Below are 20,045 nucleotides of genomic sequence, written 5' to 3' on the forward strand. Positions count from 1 at the left end.
GTTTCCTAGGGCTACCATGACAAATACCAAAAACAGGGTGGATTAAAACAACAGAAATCCATTGTCTCATAGTTCTGGAGGCTAGGAGTATGAAATTAAGGTATCAGCGGGCCATGCTCTTTCTGATGGCTCTAGGGGAGAATCCTTCCCTGTACCTTCCAGCGTCTGATGTTGGCTGGCAATCCTTGGCACTCCTTGGCTTGTAGATGCATCTCTCCAGTCACATGGCCATCTTCTCCATGTACGCCTTCACATTATCTTTATTCTGTGTGGATCCGTCTCTATGTCCAAATATACCCTTTTTATAAGTGTACCAGTCATATTGGATTAAGTCCTAATGACCTTATCTTAACTTGATTACCTCTGTTAAGACCCTATTTCCAAATAAGGTCACATTCTCAGGTACTGGGGGTTAGGACTTCAATATATCTTTTTGGGACCAGTATACAACTGAACCCATAAGAGTCACCCAGAATAAACTCAACATTTCCCAGATTCCCTTGCAGCGAAGTGTGGCCATGTGTGGTTACGTTCTAGTCAATGGAATATAAACAGAAGTAGTGTGTGCAACTTTCAGGAAGTAAACCTAATGGCTAGAGTCACAGCAGCCATCCTAGACCATGAAGTGGCCTTGAGAACGGAAGCCAAGCAAAGTGAAAACACACAAAGTGGGAAATCAGAGACCTCAGAGACATATCTCAGCCTTGAACTGACTTTTTTCCAGCTTTTACATGGCAAAGAAATACTAGTCTAGGGACTTCCCTGGTGGCACAGTGGTTAAGAATCTGCCTGCCAATGCAGGAGACATGGGTTCGAGCCCTGGTCTGGGAAGATCCCACATGCGCGGAGCAACTAAGCCCATGTGCCACAACGACTGAGCCTGCGCTCTAGAGCCCGTGCCCCTAGAGCCCATGCTCTGCAACAAGAGAAGCCACCACAATAAGTCCGTGTACTGCATGGAAGACTAGCCCCCACTCGCTGCAACTGGAGAAAGCCCGTGCACAGCAACGAAGACCCAATGCAGCCAAAGATAAAAAAATAAATAAATTAAAAAAAAAAAAGAAATACTAGTCTTAACCACTGTTTATGAAGATTTTACTTCGTTCATAAAGGAAGCTAATTGTAACTGATATATAGCCTTAAACTGTGGAATCTTCTGTAAGTCACACACAAGTGGAGACACTAAAGATGCTACTATATTTATCTTTACTTCCCATGATACTTGGATTGTTTATGGATAAATCCAGGAGTACAGCTTTGGAAAGAGATGTCCTGCCTGGGTTGGGACAGCTTTGAATTTCTTCCAGATACAGGTCAGTCTCGGGGAGGTCCCTGCCTTTACACCTGGAGACAGTCTTGGGGTGACTGGTTTTGTGGAGTCCTTCAGAGGGTTGACAGGATTTGGCCTCTCACTAATTATTTAGTTGTGACCCAGAAAAATAAAGTTACCACCTAATCTATTAAGGCCCGAGGGGTCCCAGGGCTGTCCATTTCTCAGTACTTGCCCTTCTTCCTGTCTCCAGGGATCCAGCACAAAGAAAGCAAGTATTAGATCCCACAGCAGATCTACTTAGGAACAGCTCAGGATTATACCGAGATATTTCTAACACTTCCCGTGTCTTTGCTTTGTAAAAGGTTCCTTTTTCTACAGTTCTGATTAAAAGTGTTTAGTTTCACCTCAGTGTTAAACAAGCTTAGCAAGACGTGAAAACAAACCCACTGATACGTGTATAGCAGTCAGTAGGGCTGAAATTGGATGTAATGCCAATAATCACTTATTTTCAGATGCACCTTTTAACAACTCTGAAATCGGGTCACATCTTATGATCGATGCACCTTATATTTGATGAAATATGTTAGCTGATACTCACCAAATGGTACTCTGTGACAGGCAAGGGGCTTGATGCTTCATACACATTTTCTTATTTATCCTCACAGTCATGCCATGAAGCAATTAACACTGCCATTTTAAGATGAGAAACAGAGATTTAGCATTTCTAAGAAAGTGATAGAATTGTAATGGCATGCTGCAATATGGCAGAAACATATGATTACATAGATTCTGCCTCCCATGATATCCCATTTTGGCTACTGTTTTGTTACTCTGCGTTATGTGTTTGTAAATATAAATTTATTTAAGCGAGAGTCAGCCAGAAGACCAACACAAAGATTCTAACAAGCAATATAATACATGACACCTACAAATACTTATTGTTTATTATGAGCCAGATACTGTGCTAGGACACATTTCATTTAATTGTAACTATTATAAGTGCCATTTTAAAGGTGAAGAATTTAAGGGGGGAGGGCAAATAGGGGTAGGGGATTAAGAGGTACAAACTATTATGTATAAAATACATAAGCTATAAGAATCTATTGTATAACACAGGGAATATAGCCAATTGTATAATAACTATAAATGGAGAATAACCTTTAAAAATTGTTAATCACTACGTTGTACACCTGAAACTTAAATAATATTGTCCATCCACGATACATCGATTTAAAAAAAAAAAGGTGAAGAATTTGAGGCCTAGAGTTTAAGTAGTTATCCTGGGTCCTATGGAAGTGGTGAAGTTGGGCCTCAAACATCTGGTGCCTGACGCCCAAGCCTGGGCTCTTTATCACATGACCTGGTGCCAAACACAAATGAGGAACTTGAGCCCTCGGTGAATGTGGGATGGGCCACAAGTAAAGGGAATGTGATGGGTCAGATGAAAGGAAGAAGAATGGCCAGCAGAAGTCAGACATGACTTCTGGGAATTTTCTGGGAGATTTTATTAAAATTAATTTTTATTGGAGTATAGTTGCTTTACAATGTTGTGTTAGTTTCTTGCTGCACAGAAAAGCGAATCAGTCATACGTATACATACATCCACTCTTTCTTTGATTTCCTTCCCATTTAGGTCACCACAGAGCATTGAGTAGAGTTCCCTGTGCTATACAGCAGGTTCTCATTAGTTATCTATTTTATACATAGTGGTGTATATATGGCAGTTTCTGGGAGATTTCTGAAAGTGCTAGTGGATGAAATCCGTCAGAAGGGACCTTGCAGCCTCAGTACTCCGTTTTCCTCCTATCTCTTTGGCCATTCTTTCACATTCCCCTTTGCTGTTCTTCCTCGCCAGAGCAGAGTGTGGCTTTCTAGACGAGCTTAGGAGCAGAAACATGGGGGAAGTGGGAGGACTGGGCAGAATTCTCAGGTCACAAGGCAAATGGCAACTTAGAGTGGAAAGGCTGGTGCTCAGGGAATTTGAGAAGGGTTTCCAGGATTGAAGAAGTGCTCAGACTTATTCCGCAAGCTAGGAACACCTCTTCGAGACGTATTCCTTGTAGTCACCCTGCGGGGGAGGAAGGGCAATCCGCCTCCCTCACCAGCCCTGTGAGGAGGACTCCACATATGTCCTCATTTACCAGATGAGGAAAAGGCCCAGAGAAACGAAATCATGTGCCGAACATCACAGAGCCATGAGGAGGGGAGCCAGGATTCTGTCTGACTCTAAGTCTAAACTAATTTCTGGTGACAGAACTCATAACAGTGGTTGCCTCTGGTGGGAGGGGACTGACTGCAAAGAGGCAGGAGGGAACTTTCTGGAGTAGGGAAATGTTCTATGTGCCGATTGGCAGTTACACAGGTGCATACATTTGACAAAACCTATCAAACTATATACTTAAAAGCTGTGTTGGGAATTCCCTGGTGGTCCAGTGGTGAGGACTCGGCGCTTTCAGTGGTGAGGGCACAGGTTTGATCCCTGGTCAGGGAAATAAGATCCTGCAAGCTGCGCGGTGCGGCCGAAATAAATAAATAAATAAATAAATAAATTTTAAAAAGCTGTGTATTTTGTCATACGAAAATTATGACTCAATTCAAAACACAATTTTATAAATCTCTTAAGCTTTCCTCCCCTAACTTGTGCATTTTCATTGGGGGTGACCTAGGTAGTTTTTTTCCTACCTCCTAGCATATGAAAAAACAATCTTCCTCTTTTTATGTATAAAACACATACATACATATACGCACATACATATAGTCCATAAACAGGTATATAGTTATCTGTGGTATCCACATTTCATGGGGGAGAGATGAGTAAGGAAAAAAAAAATGTCTTGAAAAGGTTCCTTAAGGGAAAGATAATAAAAAATAGGTTGAGAAACACTGCTCTAACTCACTGCTACCCCTCCTTCCAAAATTTTCTTTACACTGCAGTCAAGTCTTAGCTGTCATTCTTTTCTTCCAAGGAACTATGTTCCATTCTGGGTTTCTTCTATATGGAATAAACCCTGTGTGTGTGTATGCGTGCGCACACCTGCACACATGAACACACTACAACCATGTGCATGCATACATACACAGATACACTTAGGTTTACTTGATTTCTATTCATTCTTTTGGTCTCACCTCAAGCATTCCTCCCTCGGGGAAGTTTCCCTGTCATCCCTCCCACTGTTCTACACAAATGAGAAGCACTGGTCCTTTTCTTCACAGCTCTCATCTCTGTTTATAATTATACACTTCAGAGTGGAAATATGTGATGAATGTCTCTCTCCCTCTTTAGACCTTAAATCCCATGAAGGCCTAACATGATGTCTGGCTCATGGTAGGTAGTCAAGAAATACTAAGTGAATAAAGAACTGTGCAGAGTTGCCCTGTCTTCTCCAGGGCTGCCAGCGCTTGACATGAGGGATGGTTCTCCGCCAAGGAAGGGCATGGAGCAGAAAAGAGGTCTGAGCTAAGGCCCTGAGAAGTGGCCTCTGGTGCTGGCAGGGCCCCCCACAGAGAGAGTGATCATCTCTCTCCGCCCACCATGCCCAATGGTGAGCAAAGGAACACTGACCCTTCCACTTCCTGTTGACTGAGAAACTGACACCTCCGCTAGAATAAGACATAGCACAGTGCATCAGACAACCCTTTTTATCCCCACATATGACTTTTCTGAACTCAATTGGAAAGGAACTACTTTTAAAATATCACAGTATGCAATTTTTTTCATATGTGTTGATTATCATCCCACCATTTGCTACTTCAGTGCCCAAACTGTCCTGGCTAAATTAATTAGGGACTTGGGATGGTTTGTCCAACCTGGCCTCTTTTGGTTCAGGAGGAAAATTCCATGGAATATACAGGTTTGTGGACATGGGGAGGAAAGATCAAAAAGCAGGATTTTGACATTTTTCTTCTAAAAGAGAAATAGGAATTTTTGAAAGGAGAAAAAAAGAACACAATGGCCACTAATTCCTTACTCTGACTCAGATGGTTTTGTCTCCATATAAACATACAAAGAAACAAACAAACAGGGCAAAGAGGCCCCATACGTCCACATCCATCAATTCATCACAGCAGGAAACAAGAAAAGAAGCCAGGAGTCTTGAAATCCCTCTGAGAGTTGGCACAGGGTTGCGTGAACTTGAATACTGTTTCTCACAGGATTTAATTATTCCCACCAGAAAAAAATAAACTTTCCAGAAAACAGCAAGGATATCTTTTGTTTCTTATTTGTAAATATGGCTCAAATTCCTTCACAGTCTGAAGGCTGAATGGTTTCCTCTGGTAAGTGTTTGATTAAACTAACAGAAGTGGATTTTTTGTTACATCTTTCACTTGGATGATCCTGCAAGATCTAGCCCTGACCTGGGTGAGGGGCTGGCGCCAAGAATAAACATCATTTATTTGACCTTCTTCAAGCCAAGGCAGGTGAACGTGTGACCACCGCAACAATTCATCTTGAATTGAATACAAATTCTCCACTCAGGAGACATGAAAGGTCATGCATCCATGAGCAGTTCACAAAGGGTGTAAGGTTTTATTGGACTATATCATCTATTGGGCTCTGCCTCGTGGGTTTGTAGTTTTTGAAGTAATGCAATAGGAAGCATTATGAGGACTTTGGGGTGGAGAGACCAGGTTCTAACCTAGCTCTAACATTTACAAGCTGGGTGACCTTGGGAAAAGGATTAACTGGGTCTCAGTTTCCTCATTTGCAAGGTAGGGAGAACACGGCCCACCCCCCCCTTCAAAAGGTATAAGAACAATAAAAGATATAATGTGTGTGAAATGCATGGGAACACAATGCAGGTGTTCAATGAGTGAATCCCTTAGCCTTTCTATAGAAGCACCGATTCACTGGATCATTCAACAGATTTGCTTCCAGTGCTTACTAAATGCCAGGAATTGTGCTGAGTACTGGGAATATAGTAGTTAAGACAGACAAGGTCCGTACATTTATGGAGCTACTGGAGACAGATAAATAATAAATGTTAAGTACTATTATCTGATTCTGATAAATGTTATGTCTTGAAAAATTAAGACAGGGTAATATGATAAAGAGTAACTGGAGGAAGACAGGGTATTTAAGAAAGGCTTCCCTGAAAAATTGACATTGAATCTGAGACTTGAATGACAACAAAGGAACCAGTCATTCAGCCTGAGGCCAATGGAGTTGCAAGCAAAACAGGGTTATAGATAATGTTCTAATCAAAAGGGCCCAGATCATGTACTTTGAGGGCCATAGAAGGTGTCTGGAATTTATTTTCACTGTCATGGGAAGCCAATAAGGTTTTAACAATCAGAGTCAAGTAATTAGATTTACTTGAGGGGCAGACCTAGGCACACTCATGATGTATCTGTGAAATGTAAAAATTCTGCCCTGACTAGAGTGGAAGATAGCTACTAGAGGATCAGGGAAAATGAAGTTATGATAGAGAATGTGACCCAGAAATGGGTTTAGACTTGATGTGATAAAATCAGAAAAGAGGATGTCATTAAAGGTTGCAGCATGAAGCCAAGTTTAAGTGATATTCATTAGACTGTAGCCAGTAGACTATTCTGGGGAAGGAACTTTATTCCTTTTCAAAGTAGAGGAAAAGAGGTAAGAAATAGAAGTATTCCTCCTGGAATCATTTCTTCCTTCAGGATTTTAGTATTTAGCTGCTGATATGAAGTGGACTCATGTACAGAAATGGGCTAGCATGGTGCAAGGTCAGGCATACAGAAGACACTCAATAAATTATTGTTTTTTTCTCTTCTTTCCTCCTTTCCCCATTGTGTTGAAATGAACCCGAAGTTACTGGTATGGAATTGCTAAAGGATGAGTGAAGGATGGCCAAAGGGAGAATGTCCAGAACAACCTCTTTCAGATGAAAATGCATTGCATGGGTTGACTCAACTTTTGATGGGTCCTGTATTTCATGTTCTATTCTAGAGTTGCAATGCCAAGGAAAGGTCTTCTAAGCCAGAGGTTTACAGATTTCATTTTTTAGGTAAAAGAACCTTCAAAATAAAAATAACTCCAAATTAAAAAATGGTGGATCAAGTGAGAATTCTAATGATACTACTGCTGTTGTTCTCTAGGCCGTAAGGGGGTGGAGAAGAATATGAAATAATATAGAAACTTATCAGCAAAGGTGTAATTAATTGTTCTCTTTTTTACGTTCATCTTGATTGAGACAAAACTGAAAAGTAAGGTTATAGTTTGGGGCCTCTGGTAACATCTGTTCCCTTTTTGGTCTCTGGGGACAAATATGCTATTACTGCATGAGGAGGAGAAGGTAATTGGAAGGGAAGAAGGGAAATGGACTAGAGTAAAAATAAAATTTTCAAACAAGCTGGAGATGATGCAAAAGTCTTTTGACCAAAACACTTAAAACTCAATTCCATTTACAACTGAAGTCAAGGTGGAACCTTCCCTGGCCTACATCTCAGCAATCCCCTCCTGCAACTTAGCTGCCTGACCCACCCCCAGCAGCCTGGGTCAGCTACGAGGAGGCTGTGAGTATGAAGAGCTCTGGGAATTGGGGCTAGATCACAGACTTCTCCATCTCATCCAGAAAAGGAGCTGGGTGGATCTTATCACTCTCCCTAAGGACACATTTTCTCTGGAGTTCTTCCAGAGCTTCTAGAGAAGGAAATTTTAATACAGGCATGACAGTCTCCCCTCGTCATGGGGGAAGGGTTCCCGTTAAACCAGGCAAAGAGCTCTCTTCTGGGTCTGGAAAGGTCGAGAAGTGTTAAGGGGGGAATATGGAATTCAGTCTCTTCACTCTGGGGCCTGACCTGTACACACACTGGTGGCCTACTTCTTAAAATTTTCCAAGCCTCATTAAAAGGTAAAATAAAAGCGAGAAATGGGACAAGCCTCTTAGATAGCCTCATCCACCAGAGGGCAGACAGCAGAAGCAGAACTACAAATCTGAAGCCTGTGGAAGGAAAACCACATTCACAGAAAGATAGACAAAAGAAAAGGCAGAGGATTTTGTAGCAGATGAAGGAACAAGATAAAACCCCAGAAAAACAATTAAATGAAGTGGAGATAGGCAACCTTCCAGAAAAAGAATTCAGAATAATGAGAGTGAAGATGATACAGGATCTTGGAAAATGAATGGAGGCAAAGATCTAGAAGATGCAAGAAATGCTTAACAAAGATCTAGAAGAATTAAAGAACAAACAAACAGAGATGAACAATACAATAACTGAAATGAAAAATACAGTAGAAGGAATCAACAGCAGAATAACTGAAGCAGAAGAACGGATAAGTGACCTGGGAGACAGAATGGTGGAATTCACTGCTGCAGAACAGAATTAAGAAAAAAGAATGAAAAGAAATGAAGACAGCCTAAGAGACCTCTGGGACAACATTAAACGCACCAACATTTGCATTACAAGGGTCCCAGAAGGAGGAGAGAGAAAGGACCCGAGAAAATATTTAAAGAGATTATAGTCAAAAACTTCCCTAACATGGGAAAAGAAAAGAGCCACCCAAGTCCAGGAAGCACAGAGAGTACCAGGCAGGATAAACCCAAGGAGAAACACGCCTAGACACATAGTAATCAAACTGACAAAAATTCAAGACAAAGAAAAATTATTGAAAGCAACAAGGGAAAAATGACAAATAACATACAAGGGAACTCCCATAAAGTTAAAAGCTGATTTCTCAGCAGAAACTCTACAAGCCAGAAGGAGTAGCACGATATATTTAAAGTGATGAAAGGGAAAAGCCTACAACCAATATTACTCTACCCGGCAAGGATCTCATCCAGATTCGACAGAAAAATTAAAAGCTTTACAGACAAGCAAAAGCTAAGAGAATTCAGTACCACCAAACCAGCTCTACAACAAATGTTAAAGGAACTTCTCTAAGTGGGAAACACAAGAGAAGAAAAGGACCCACAAAAACAAACCCATAACAATTAGAAAATGGTAATAGGAACATACATATCAAAAACTACTTGAAACGTGAATGGATTAAATGCCCCAACCAAAAGACATAAGCTAGCTGAATGGATACAAAAACAAGACCCATATATATATGCTGTCTACAAGAGACGACTTCACACCTAGGGACACATACAGACTGAAAGTGAGGGGATGGAAAAAGATATTCCATGCAAATGGAAATCAAAAGAAAGCTGGAGTAGCAATACTCATATCAGATAAAATAGACTTTACAATAAAGAATGTTGCAAGAGACAAGGAAAGACACTACATAATGATCAAGGGATCAATCCAAGAAGAAGATATAACAATTATAAATATATATGCACCCAACATAGGAGCACCTCAATACATAAGGCAACTGCTAACAGTTATAAAAGAGGAAATCAACAGTAACATGATAATAGTGGGGGACTTTAACACCTCACTTACACCAATGGACAGATTATCCAGACACAAAATTAATAAGGAAACACAAGCTTTAAATGACAAAATAGACCAGATAGATTTAAATGATATTTACAGGACATTCCATGCAAAAACAGCAGATTACACTTTCTTCTCAAGTGCACATGGAACATTCTCCAGGATAGATCACATCTTGGGTCACAAATCAAGCCTTGGTAAATTTAAGAAAATTGAAATCATATCAAGCATCTTTTCTGACCACAACGCTATGAGATTAGAAATCAATTACAGGGAAAGAAACATAAAAAACACAAACACATGGAGACTAAACAATACGTTACTAAATAACCAAGAGATCACTGAAGAAATCAAAAAGGAAATTAAAAAATACCTAGAGACAAATGACAACGAAAACACGACTATCCAAAACCTACGGGATGCAGCAAAAGCAGTTCTAAGAGCGAAGTTTATAGCAATACAAGCCTACCTTCAGAAACAAGAAAAATCCCAAATAAACAATCTAACCTTATACCTAAAGGAACTAGAGAAAGAAGAACAAAGAAAACCCAAAGTTAGTAGAAGGAAAGAAATCATAAAGATTAGAGCAGAAATAAATGAAATAGAAACAAAGAAAACAATAGCAAAGATCAATAAAGCTAAAAGCTGGTTCTTTGCGAAGAAAAACAAAATTGATAAACCTTTAGTCAGACTCATCAAGAAAAAGAGGGAGAGGACTCAAATCAATAAAGTTAGAAATGAAAAAGAAGTTACAACAGACACCACAGAAATACAAAGCATCATAAGGGACTACTACGAGCAACCTAAGCCAATAAAATGGACAACCTGGGAGAAATGGACAAATTCTTAGAAAGGTATAACCTTCCAAGGCTGAACCAGGAAGAAATAGAAAATATGAACAGACCAATCACAAGTAATGAAATTGAAACTGTGATTAAAAATCTTCCAACAAACAAAAGTCCAGGACCAGATGGCTTCACAGGTGAATTCTGTCAAACATTTAAGAAGAGCTAACACCTATCCTTCTCAAACTCTTCCAAAAAATTGCAGAGGAAGGAACACTCCCAAGCTCATTCTATGAGGCCACCATCACCCTGATACCAAAACCAGACAAAGATACTACAAAAAAAGAAAATTACAGACCAATTATCACTGATGAATAGAGATTCAAAAATCCTCAACAAAATACTAGCAAAGAGAATCCAACAACACATTAAAAGGATCATGCACCATGATCAAGTGGGATTTATCCCAGGGATGCAAGGATTCTTCAATATACGCAAATCAATCAATGTGATACACCATATTAACAAATTGAAGAATAAAAACCATATGATCATCTCAATAGATGCAGATAAAGCTTTTGACAAAATTCAACACACATTTATGATAAAAACTCTCCAGAAAGTGGGCATAGAGGGAAGCTACCTCAACAGAATAAAGGCCATATACAACAAACCCACAGCAAACGTCATTCTCAATGGTGAAAAACTGAAAGCATTTCCTCTAAGATCAGGAACAAGACAAGGATGTCTACTCTCACCACTATTGTTCAGCATAGTTTTGGACGTCATAGGCATGGCAATCAGAGAAGAAAAAGAAATAAAAGGAATACAAATTGGAAAAGAAGAAGTAAAACTGTCACTGTTTGCAGATGACATACTACACATAGAAAATCCTAAAATCCTATACATAGAAAATCATAATCTTTAGGATTAGCTACTAGAGCTAATCAATGAATTTGGTAAAGTTGTAGGATACAAAATTAATGCACAGAAATCTCCTGCATTCCTATACGCTAACAACGAAAGATCAGAAAGAGAAATTAAGGAAACAATCCCATTCACCACTGCAACCAAAAGAATAAAATACCTAGGTATAAACCTACCTAAGGAGGTAAAAGACCTGTACTCAGAAAACTATAAGACACTGATGAAAGAAATCAAAGATGACACAAACGGAGAGATATACCATGTTCTTGGATTGGAAGAATCGATATTGTGAAAATGACTATACTACCCAAGGCAATCTACAGATTCAATGCAATCCCTATCAAATTACCAGTGGCATTTTTTACAGAACTAGGACAAAAATTCTTAAAATTTGTATGGAGACACAAAAGACCCCGAATACCCAAACAGTCTTGAGGGGAAAAAACAGAGCTGGCGAATCAGACTCCCTGACTTCAGACTATACTACAAAGCTACATTAATCAAGACAATATGGTACTGGCACAAAAACAGAAATATAGATCAATGGAACAGGATAGACAGCCCAGAGATAAACCCACGCACCTATGGTCAACTAATCTATGACAAAGGAGGCAAGGATACACAATGGAGAAAAGATAGTCTCTTCAATAAGTGGTGCTGGGAAAACTGGACAGCTACATATAAAGGAATGAAACTAGAACACTCCCTAACACCATACACAAAAATAAACTCAAAATGGATTAGAGACCTAAATGTAAGACCAGACATTATAAAACTCTTAGAGGAAAACACAGGAAGAACACTCTTTGACATAAATCACAGCAAGATCTTTTTTGATCCACCTCCTAGAGTAATGGAAATAAAAACAAAAATAAACAAATGGGACCTAAGGAAACTTAAAAGCTTTTGCAAAGCAAAGGAAACTACAAACAAGACGAAAACACAACCCTCAGAATGGGAGAAAATATTTGCAAACGAATCAACCAACAAAGGATTAATCTCCAAAATATATACACAGCTCATGCAACTCAATATTAAAAAACAAACAATCCAATCAAAAAATGGGCAGAAGATCTAAATAGACATTTCTCCAAAGAAGACATACAGATGGCCAAGAAGCACATGAACAGCTGCTCAACATCACGAATTATTAGAGAAATGAAAATCAAAACCACAATGAGGTACCACCTCACACCAGTTAGAATGGGCATTATCAGAAAATCTACAAACAATAAATGCTGGAGAGGGTGTGGAGAAAAGGGAACCCTCTTGCACTGTTGGTGGGAATGTAAATTGATACAGCCACTATGGAAAACAGTATGTTGTTTCCTTAAAAACTAAAAATAGAATTACCATATGACCCAGCAATCCCACTACGGGCATATACCCAGAGAAAAGCATAATTCAAAAAGACACATACACCCCAATGTCCATTGCAGCACTATTTACAATAGCCAGGTCATGGAAGCAACCTAAATGCCCATCGACAGACGAATGGATAAAGAAGATGTGGTACATATATACAATGGAATATTACTCAGCCATAAAAGGGAACGAAATTGGGTCATTTGTACAAATGTGGATGGATCTACAGACTGTCATACAGAGTGAAGTAAGTCAGAAAGAGAAAAACAAATATCGTATATTAATGCATATATGTGGAACCTAGAAAAATGGTACAGATGAACCGGTTTGCAGGGCAGAAATGGAGACACAGATGTAGAGAACAAACGTAGGGACACCAAAGGGGGAAAGTGGGGGTGGGGGTGGGGTGGTGGTGGGATGAATTGGGCAATTGGGATTTACATGTATACACTGATGTGTATAAAATGGATGACTAATAACCTGCTGTATAAAAAAGTAAATAAAATAAAATTCAAAAATTAAAAAAAAAAAGCGAGAAATGGTAAACATACAAAAACTAGTTACAAAACGATTTCTGCTTTGGCAAGGAAAGCAGAGAAATTAAGCAGTCACAGAAAGTAGAAAAATTCCACTGGATGGAAAGATCACAAAGGCCCAGATGTAAAGCTTTGTCCACACTGGAAAGTAGGAGAAAACGAGGGCTGAGACCTGAGATGTGAGCCTGGTCTTCCGTGTAGAGACTGCCATGGAAGGCAAAGTGGGACACTTTTCACTGTCCTGGGTCAGCTCTTGCCAGTCAGAGGTGCTAAAAGGAGGCTTCTGACCAGATGGGCAATTTCTACCACCCAGACCAAGCAGGTCGATCACTGCCCAGGTCACCAGATCCTTCCCCAGGACAGGCTCTTGTACGGTCACCCCCGCTGCGCACCCCCTTCTCCCCAACTGAGCTCCACACAACCAGACACGCTGCCCTGAAGTTCAAGAGCAGCAGCGATGTGACAGGTTGGTGGTAACAAGCCTCCAGGATTGGGTTATAGCAGTGGTCCCTGACCTTTTTGGCACCAGGGACCAGTTTCGTGGAAGACAATTTTTCCCTGGACCAGGGCGGGGGTGGTAACACGGGGAGCAATGGGGAGCGATGGGGGGTGGCAGATGAAGCTTCGCATACTCACCCGCCGCTCACCTCCTGCTGTGCAGCCCGGTTCCTAAGAGGCCACGGACCAGCACCGGTCTGCGGCCCGGGAGTTGGGGACCCCTGGGTTATATAAAGGGCTTTTTATATAAGTTATTCTATAACAAATACATATGGTAAATATAGGAAATTATTCAGTGTTTTCTATAACAAAGTAATGGATTTAAATGAACATACACAAGTAAATTACATGGAATTCCGAGCATGGTATCCCTGTCATCTTCATTTAACCAGTAGTACAATTCAAAAATATCTCAATACAGTCATTCTAATACAGAATTTGATCAAAAGCAGGTTTTTAGAACAGGGCTATATTTTAAGATTTCATTTCAGTGATAAATGTTGTGTTAGATAATTTAAACAGATTTTTTCCCCCAGCTGGATTTCCCAGCATTTTTAGTATGCTAATGTGCTTTTTGTAGATTTCTAAGAGGGGAATAAACTGTGCAGCAGTTGAAAACTGTTTTGATCACAGAACCTCAGGACAGGATATTGTGCTGGACCAGAGAGCTGTATAATACAATTTTGGAAATGCTGTTCTACTGAATTCTGTATTGCCCTACAACATATGAAAACCACTGTACACCCCACTGAGAAACTAAGAGTATAAACCCTATGAAGCGTTAGCTTCTGAAATTGACAAAAGTGTATCAGGTTACCCATCTATCAGGGTATGTACATTCAGAAGTTAATTAAGAAATCAACTGACAATGTCTAGAACAGTTATGCATGTTAATCAATAAAGATGGACTAAAATCAATGAAATACACCTGGCTAAGCAAAACAAGGTCTTTAGCTGCAATGTAAATCCATTGCTTTCCCCAAAGGAAGTAGAGGCTTCAAGCCCCATGCAAGTGAGTGCATGCTCAGAACCAAAGCACGCTGCCAGAAATAATTTATACTGAGGTACTTTACTGTGGGAGTAAAATATAAAACTCTTCCCACAGCCAAGAGTTCCATTAGAAAATGAAAAATTCAGCCTCAGCGCAGATACAAATGCTCCTGGCCAACTTTCCTACTCTGGGTTTGTTTGGTGCTGTGCCCACTGCAATACTGAGGATGTAGGAAGGGCCTCTAATACAGATGGACTTAGCCAACGAGGCTTCTGTAACGTACCCAGAACACAAGACACAGGAAGCCTATGCCTCCCTGTATGAAGGAGGTGTTCAAATCAGGGGGCAGAGCCAACCCTGAATCCTACCAGCATCGGTTACCCGGACTGGCCGTAATCTCTGCTCTGTGCTCCCTTGAGCTGGTCTCGGCTGCCCACCTCTCTTTTCTAGTAGGTAAACCATTGCCAGAGGGTAAGTGCTGGAAACCAGAGCTGTGGAGATCCAAACCATGCCATTGCTTCACTGGTTTACTGCTCTAGGAAAAGGACTGAGGGGAGAGGATGGAAGTATTGAAGAAATAAAGGGGGGGAATAACCTGTGGCTTTCAAGTCTTCTGCATCCTCCCATGGTCCCAGATAATCAAGAGGTAAATACCCTCTGTGAAATATTTTACAGATGACAGAACAAAACTGTGCTAGATACAGGTGTTTTGAAGCAGAAAACCAGTGCTCTCAATATCCTCTTATACCGTATTTCTTTACAAATAAAAACAATGTGTATATGTATACTTATATGTATACATATATATATGTATACATACATAGAAGAAGTCTGGAAGAATATGAATCAAAATGTTAACAGTGATACACTTTAATGTATGTCAATTATACTTCAAAAGAGCTGCTTAAAAATGTAAAGAGTGGTTATCTCTAAGCTAGGAAAGATTATAGGCAGTTGTTTTTTTTTCTGCCTGTGTGTATTTTCCAATTTTTCTGACTTCAATATTCATTTATAATAATATTCATAATGTTATTCATTACTTTAATAATAATATTCATTACTTTAATACTAAAAATGTGTAAAAATTATTTTCAAAAATCTTACACAATTCACTCAGTTTCTTGATGTTTGTGTAGTTCTTTGTACTTTATCAAGTGTTTCGACATATTTAATCCATAAAACAGCAGAATGAAATATGATTATCATTTCAGAGAGGAGGAAACAGGCTCTGAGATGTTACAGAACTTGTTCAAAGAGCTAGTAAGTAGTAAAAACCAATAAAAGAATCCAGATCTCCTCTTCCAAACTCCACAACTTTTGTTCTCTTTTTCTCACTATTTACTGTTTCTTGTGTCTTGGCTGCTTAAACACCACAAGTATGTACTTTGAACAAAAGCAGTAGAGTTACTGTATAAGATTTAAGCAAAAAGAAACTTTTTTTCAAATTCAGTATTGGTTCAGGAGAGAAATGTAAAATACCGAGGGAGGTTTGGAGACCAAGAAGGCAATAGTCCTAGCGATAGAAAAACTTATCCTTTTAGTTGCTACCTCATACGCTCTTGGCTTCATTTCACCCCCATTCAGAAAGGGAAAAGGAAATGACAAAAATGGGACCAAAACACGCAGGGAGAGAAAGTATAGATGGCACCAAACAATGAAATAAAGCGAGAAGCATTTAGACACTGCTGTACTGGAGGTACCTTCATTCCTGCTGCAGCTGCTGGGCCACTGGGATCCACGGCCTGGATGTGGCATGGCTTACTGCCTCGCACCACAAAGCCCCAGCCTACTGCGTCACCAACAATCTAGAGAGGAAAACCACAATTAGCCATCAGCAGACGGTCCCTGGCAGTGTGCCCGCCCTTCCAAGACAGAGAAAAGCCAGGACTAAAGGCATGCCAGGAGACACCTCTTCTCCACTTCACCTCTACCCTGTCAGGGGAACGGGACTCTTCTATCACAAACACAGGCTTATATCTCTGTGCGGAAAACATGGTCAAGAAACACCTGTTTGGCAGAAAGAAGCTTCTTCTGTGAGGTCACTACTCAATAAATAACTGGCAGATGGCCTCTTTCTTAGGCTGCTATGCAGTTGAATATCAGACTCAAATAAAGTCTGAAGATCTTAAAAATACTGTTGAAATTTCCCTCCAGATCCAATTTCTCTTCCCCTGCATCCAAAGGATACTTGCCTGATGATCTTGCTACGTCATTGAACTTTTAAAAAAATTTTTTATTGGAGTATAGTTGCTTGACAACCATTGAACTTTAAAGTAACCATTTAAATTACTAATGGGGGGAACCATGAAGAGTCTTGGCTCTCCTGAAACACAGTTTTCTGTACCAAGAAAAGACAGTGAAAAAGTACATAAAGTTCACAATTTACAAGTCGACTCTGGTCCAAAAGTTGTTTGAAAGTGGAGGGTGACTTTCCTTATAGAATCATAATTAGAATTGCCAGTTACATTCTCTGGGCAGCTCCCAGACATGTCTCTAATACATACCCCAACTGAAATAGAGATGACAGCCATTCACAGTCAATTACTAGCAATGCTGGCACTGATATTTAAAACCTAAAAGAAATACAGCTAAAAAATACAATCCAAAGTCTCTTGAATGCTGGAGACTGAGGAAAAGCAGGGAAGCAAATGAAATTTTTGTGACCATTCTCAAAAAGACTTTTAGGGCAGGTTTTAGTGTCGATGAACTCTTATTAGTTTTTGCTTGTCTGAGAAGTTCTTTATTAGGTACTTCATTGGCTTTAGGGTTTGCTGCTATTAGTTCATTATACCTAATTGCACTTCCAAATGTCCAGTTTACCTTTTCCCTGATACAGACATATTACCAGTGCTTTTTTCATATTGACTGGCTAGGACTGGACCCATCCTAAGGGCTCAGAATGTGAAGTAGTCCTTGACAAATGTTCGTAGCACAAATGAGCGTGGAAAGCTTTTTCCCCACCCTGAGGTATTAAAACAAAAATTAGAAGACTAAAGGAAAGATGAGAAGTATTTTAAAGAAGACGTCAATGTAGATGTGAGGAGACAAAGAGACAGAGGCAAGTCAACAGGAAGTGGGTGAGGTGATGTCAAGCAGAGAACATGGATTCTGTTTGAAGAAGACCAGTGGGGGACTTCCCTAGTGGTCCAGCGGTTAAGACGCCGTACTTCCACTACAGGAGGCATGGGTCCGATCCCTGGTCAGGGAAGTTCCACATGCCTCAGGGTGAGGCCAAAAAAAAAAAAAAAGAAAAGAAAAGAATACCAGTGGGACCCTAGGAGTAGAAGGAAGGCTGAAGGACCTCCAAGAAAGGGCAGGTGGTCAGGAGGTGCTCACAGGTAGGCAGTGTGCCCAAATCAGGTGCTTGTATAACTCAAGGCACGATAACATTGTCAAAAGCATCATTCCTTATGGTAGAACAATCTATGCCATAGTTTTCTCTATCTTAAGACTTCCCTCATGTCTTAAATAATTTTTAGAATTAACTATAATGCAGAAGGGATTACTGGCATTATTTGTTTACCATCTGGCTTTGAATCTGTCATTATATTAGAGTAAGTACATAATGGAAATCTTTTTTTTAAGGACACATCAAAAGGAATTTTAAATGCTGTATTAATAATAAATTATGCCAAGTCCTAATGCATTTTAGTGCCTAAAGGTCAAGAAAGTCTACTATTATAATCATGCTCAAAACAAAAGGGAAATTGGGAGAAGCTTGTCAATTCTGTCCCTAAGCTACATATGGACACCCTGCCATGTTGACACGGCCCAGACACACGAGCAGCAGGGGAGAAAAACCAAATGATGAGCCTACCGTGAATGTCTTCCTCGCATACGGAGCCCCGGGAGTCAGGAGTTCCTCAGAAGTGACGGGTCTTTTTAACACTGTAAGACAGACACAGTGTCAAGGTACAGACCCTTCTGAGCCCTCTGTCCTTTCATTCAGCAGATATTTACTGAATGCCTCATGTGTGACATCAGTGACCGAAAGTGGCAAAGATCCCTGCCTCCCAGTTTATATTCTAGCTGCACAGAGGCAGAAAATATTAGCAAACATAAATAACCCTAAACCTAACTTACAGAGCTACAGAAAGCAGAGACGGGAGCAGGGGAAGGGGAAGCAAGAGTGCCAGGGGTGGGGTAAGGAGCGGCTTGACATTTTTCTATAAAGGAAAAGACCACATTTTCTAGTTCCTGAATTTCTTTCTCTTAGACCTTGATGTGCATTCAACATGTCAAAATTAAGAGAAATCCTTAAAGATGTTAAAAAAAAAAAAGAGAGAGAAATCCTGACTCTGGCCGTCTGATAACCGTTTCCACCCCATACAAACCTCTCCCCCATCATACTATACACGTCCCATTCACCAAAGCCTCACGGATTTCCTCATTAATACCCCAGATTGCGCGTACGCACTGCCTTTTGCCTTGAATCATAACACTGGGGAGTTTTTCTGCATAATTAACATGTGCTAGGCACTATGTTAGGTGCTTTAAATATATTCTATTATTTAATCATCACAAGAACTAATGGGTTCATTTCATCTTTAACCCTATGCTATTAGGGAGGAAACAGAAGCTGAGAAAAGTTAAATAGCTTGCGTCCAAGGCCTCAGAGTCAACGGGAAGTAGAATTAAGATTTAAACTCAAGCGTTTGGTGCCACTGCCCGTTCTCAGAAGAAAGGGCGCAGAAGCTCCAAAAGGTCACTGTGTGTTGTGTTCCTAAGACACCTGTCCCCATCAGATCACTGCTGTGGGCTACCAAGGTGGCAAAGATTGCAGTCAATTCCTGACTTGCGACTGCCTAAACACCCACCAAAAATGAACTTCCCCCTCCATCCTGTGCTAAGAACTGGACAAGGGACTGCCATGGCCACCCAGAGCAGCCAGTGGGTTGGGGGACAGGGACCATCCTATCCCAGTTATAGAGACATCATGAACTTGAGTCCACAAAGAACCTGAAAGGACCAGGGCTAGGAGCCTAACCTGGCTAAGTGCCAGCCTCCAATTCCCTTTGCTGGTGGCCTTCAGAGGTCAGATGCCAGTCCTGGAACTAGTGTGCAGCAGAAAATAAAAGGCAGCCTGGGGGTGAGGCCTGGAGGATCCACCAGGCAGCTGGGCCCTAAGAAGCACCTTCTCAGTCAAAGGCAACGAAGTGCTTCTTGTTGAGATGACACGTGGCTGGGATTATTACTTTTGCTTTCAGAAAGCTCATAAAAGAGAACATGAATTTATGCTTCCTCCAAGGAGGGAGAAGGTTGAATATCAAGAACAGAAGCTCTCAGCAAACGGTCAGGAAGCAAGAGAA

The 20,045-nt window shown here is 40.4% G+C and overlaps 1 protein-coding gene across 10 annotated transcripts in view; it reads right to left on the reverse strand.

Moving 5' to 3' along the window:
• The window catches only part of DEPTOR (DEP domain containing MTOR interacting protein), a 148,826-nt gene that overhangs the window by 24,398 nt on the left and 104,383 nt on the right, over positions 1–20,045 (reverse strand). For 4 of the 10 annotated variants that reach the window (XR_009005794.1, XR_009005795.1, XR_009005797.1 and 1 more), the window contains exons 7-10: positions 18,554–18,624; positions 16,437–16,541; positions 13,884–13,966; positions 1,872–1,960 (exon numbers count right to left, since the gene is read on the reverse strand). Coding sequence is in view for 6 of the 10 variants with exons in the window: in XM_057532085.1 (XP_057388068.1) it covers positions 13,884–13,966; positions 16,437–16,541; positions 18,554–18,624 (259 nt within the window). In the remaining 4 variants the exon portion in view is untranslated. Of the gene's footprint in view, positions 1–1,871; positions 1,961–13,883; positions 13,967–16,436; positions 16,542–18,553; positions 18,625–20,045 lie in introns of those variants that run through there. The other 6 variants (XM_057532085.1, XM_057532089.1, XM_057532088.1 and 3 more) reach the window with 3 other exon arrangements.

Source organism: Balaenoptera acutorostrata, chromosome 17 (genome assembly GCF_949987535.1).
Source record: "Balaenoptera acutorostrata chromosome 17, mBalAcu1.1, whole genome shotgun sequence".
In the NCBI taxonomy this organism is placed as follows: domain Eukaryota; kingdom Metazoa; phylum Chordata; class Mammalia; order Artiodactyla; family Balaenopteridae; genus Balaenoptera; species Balaenoptera acutorostrata.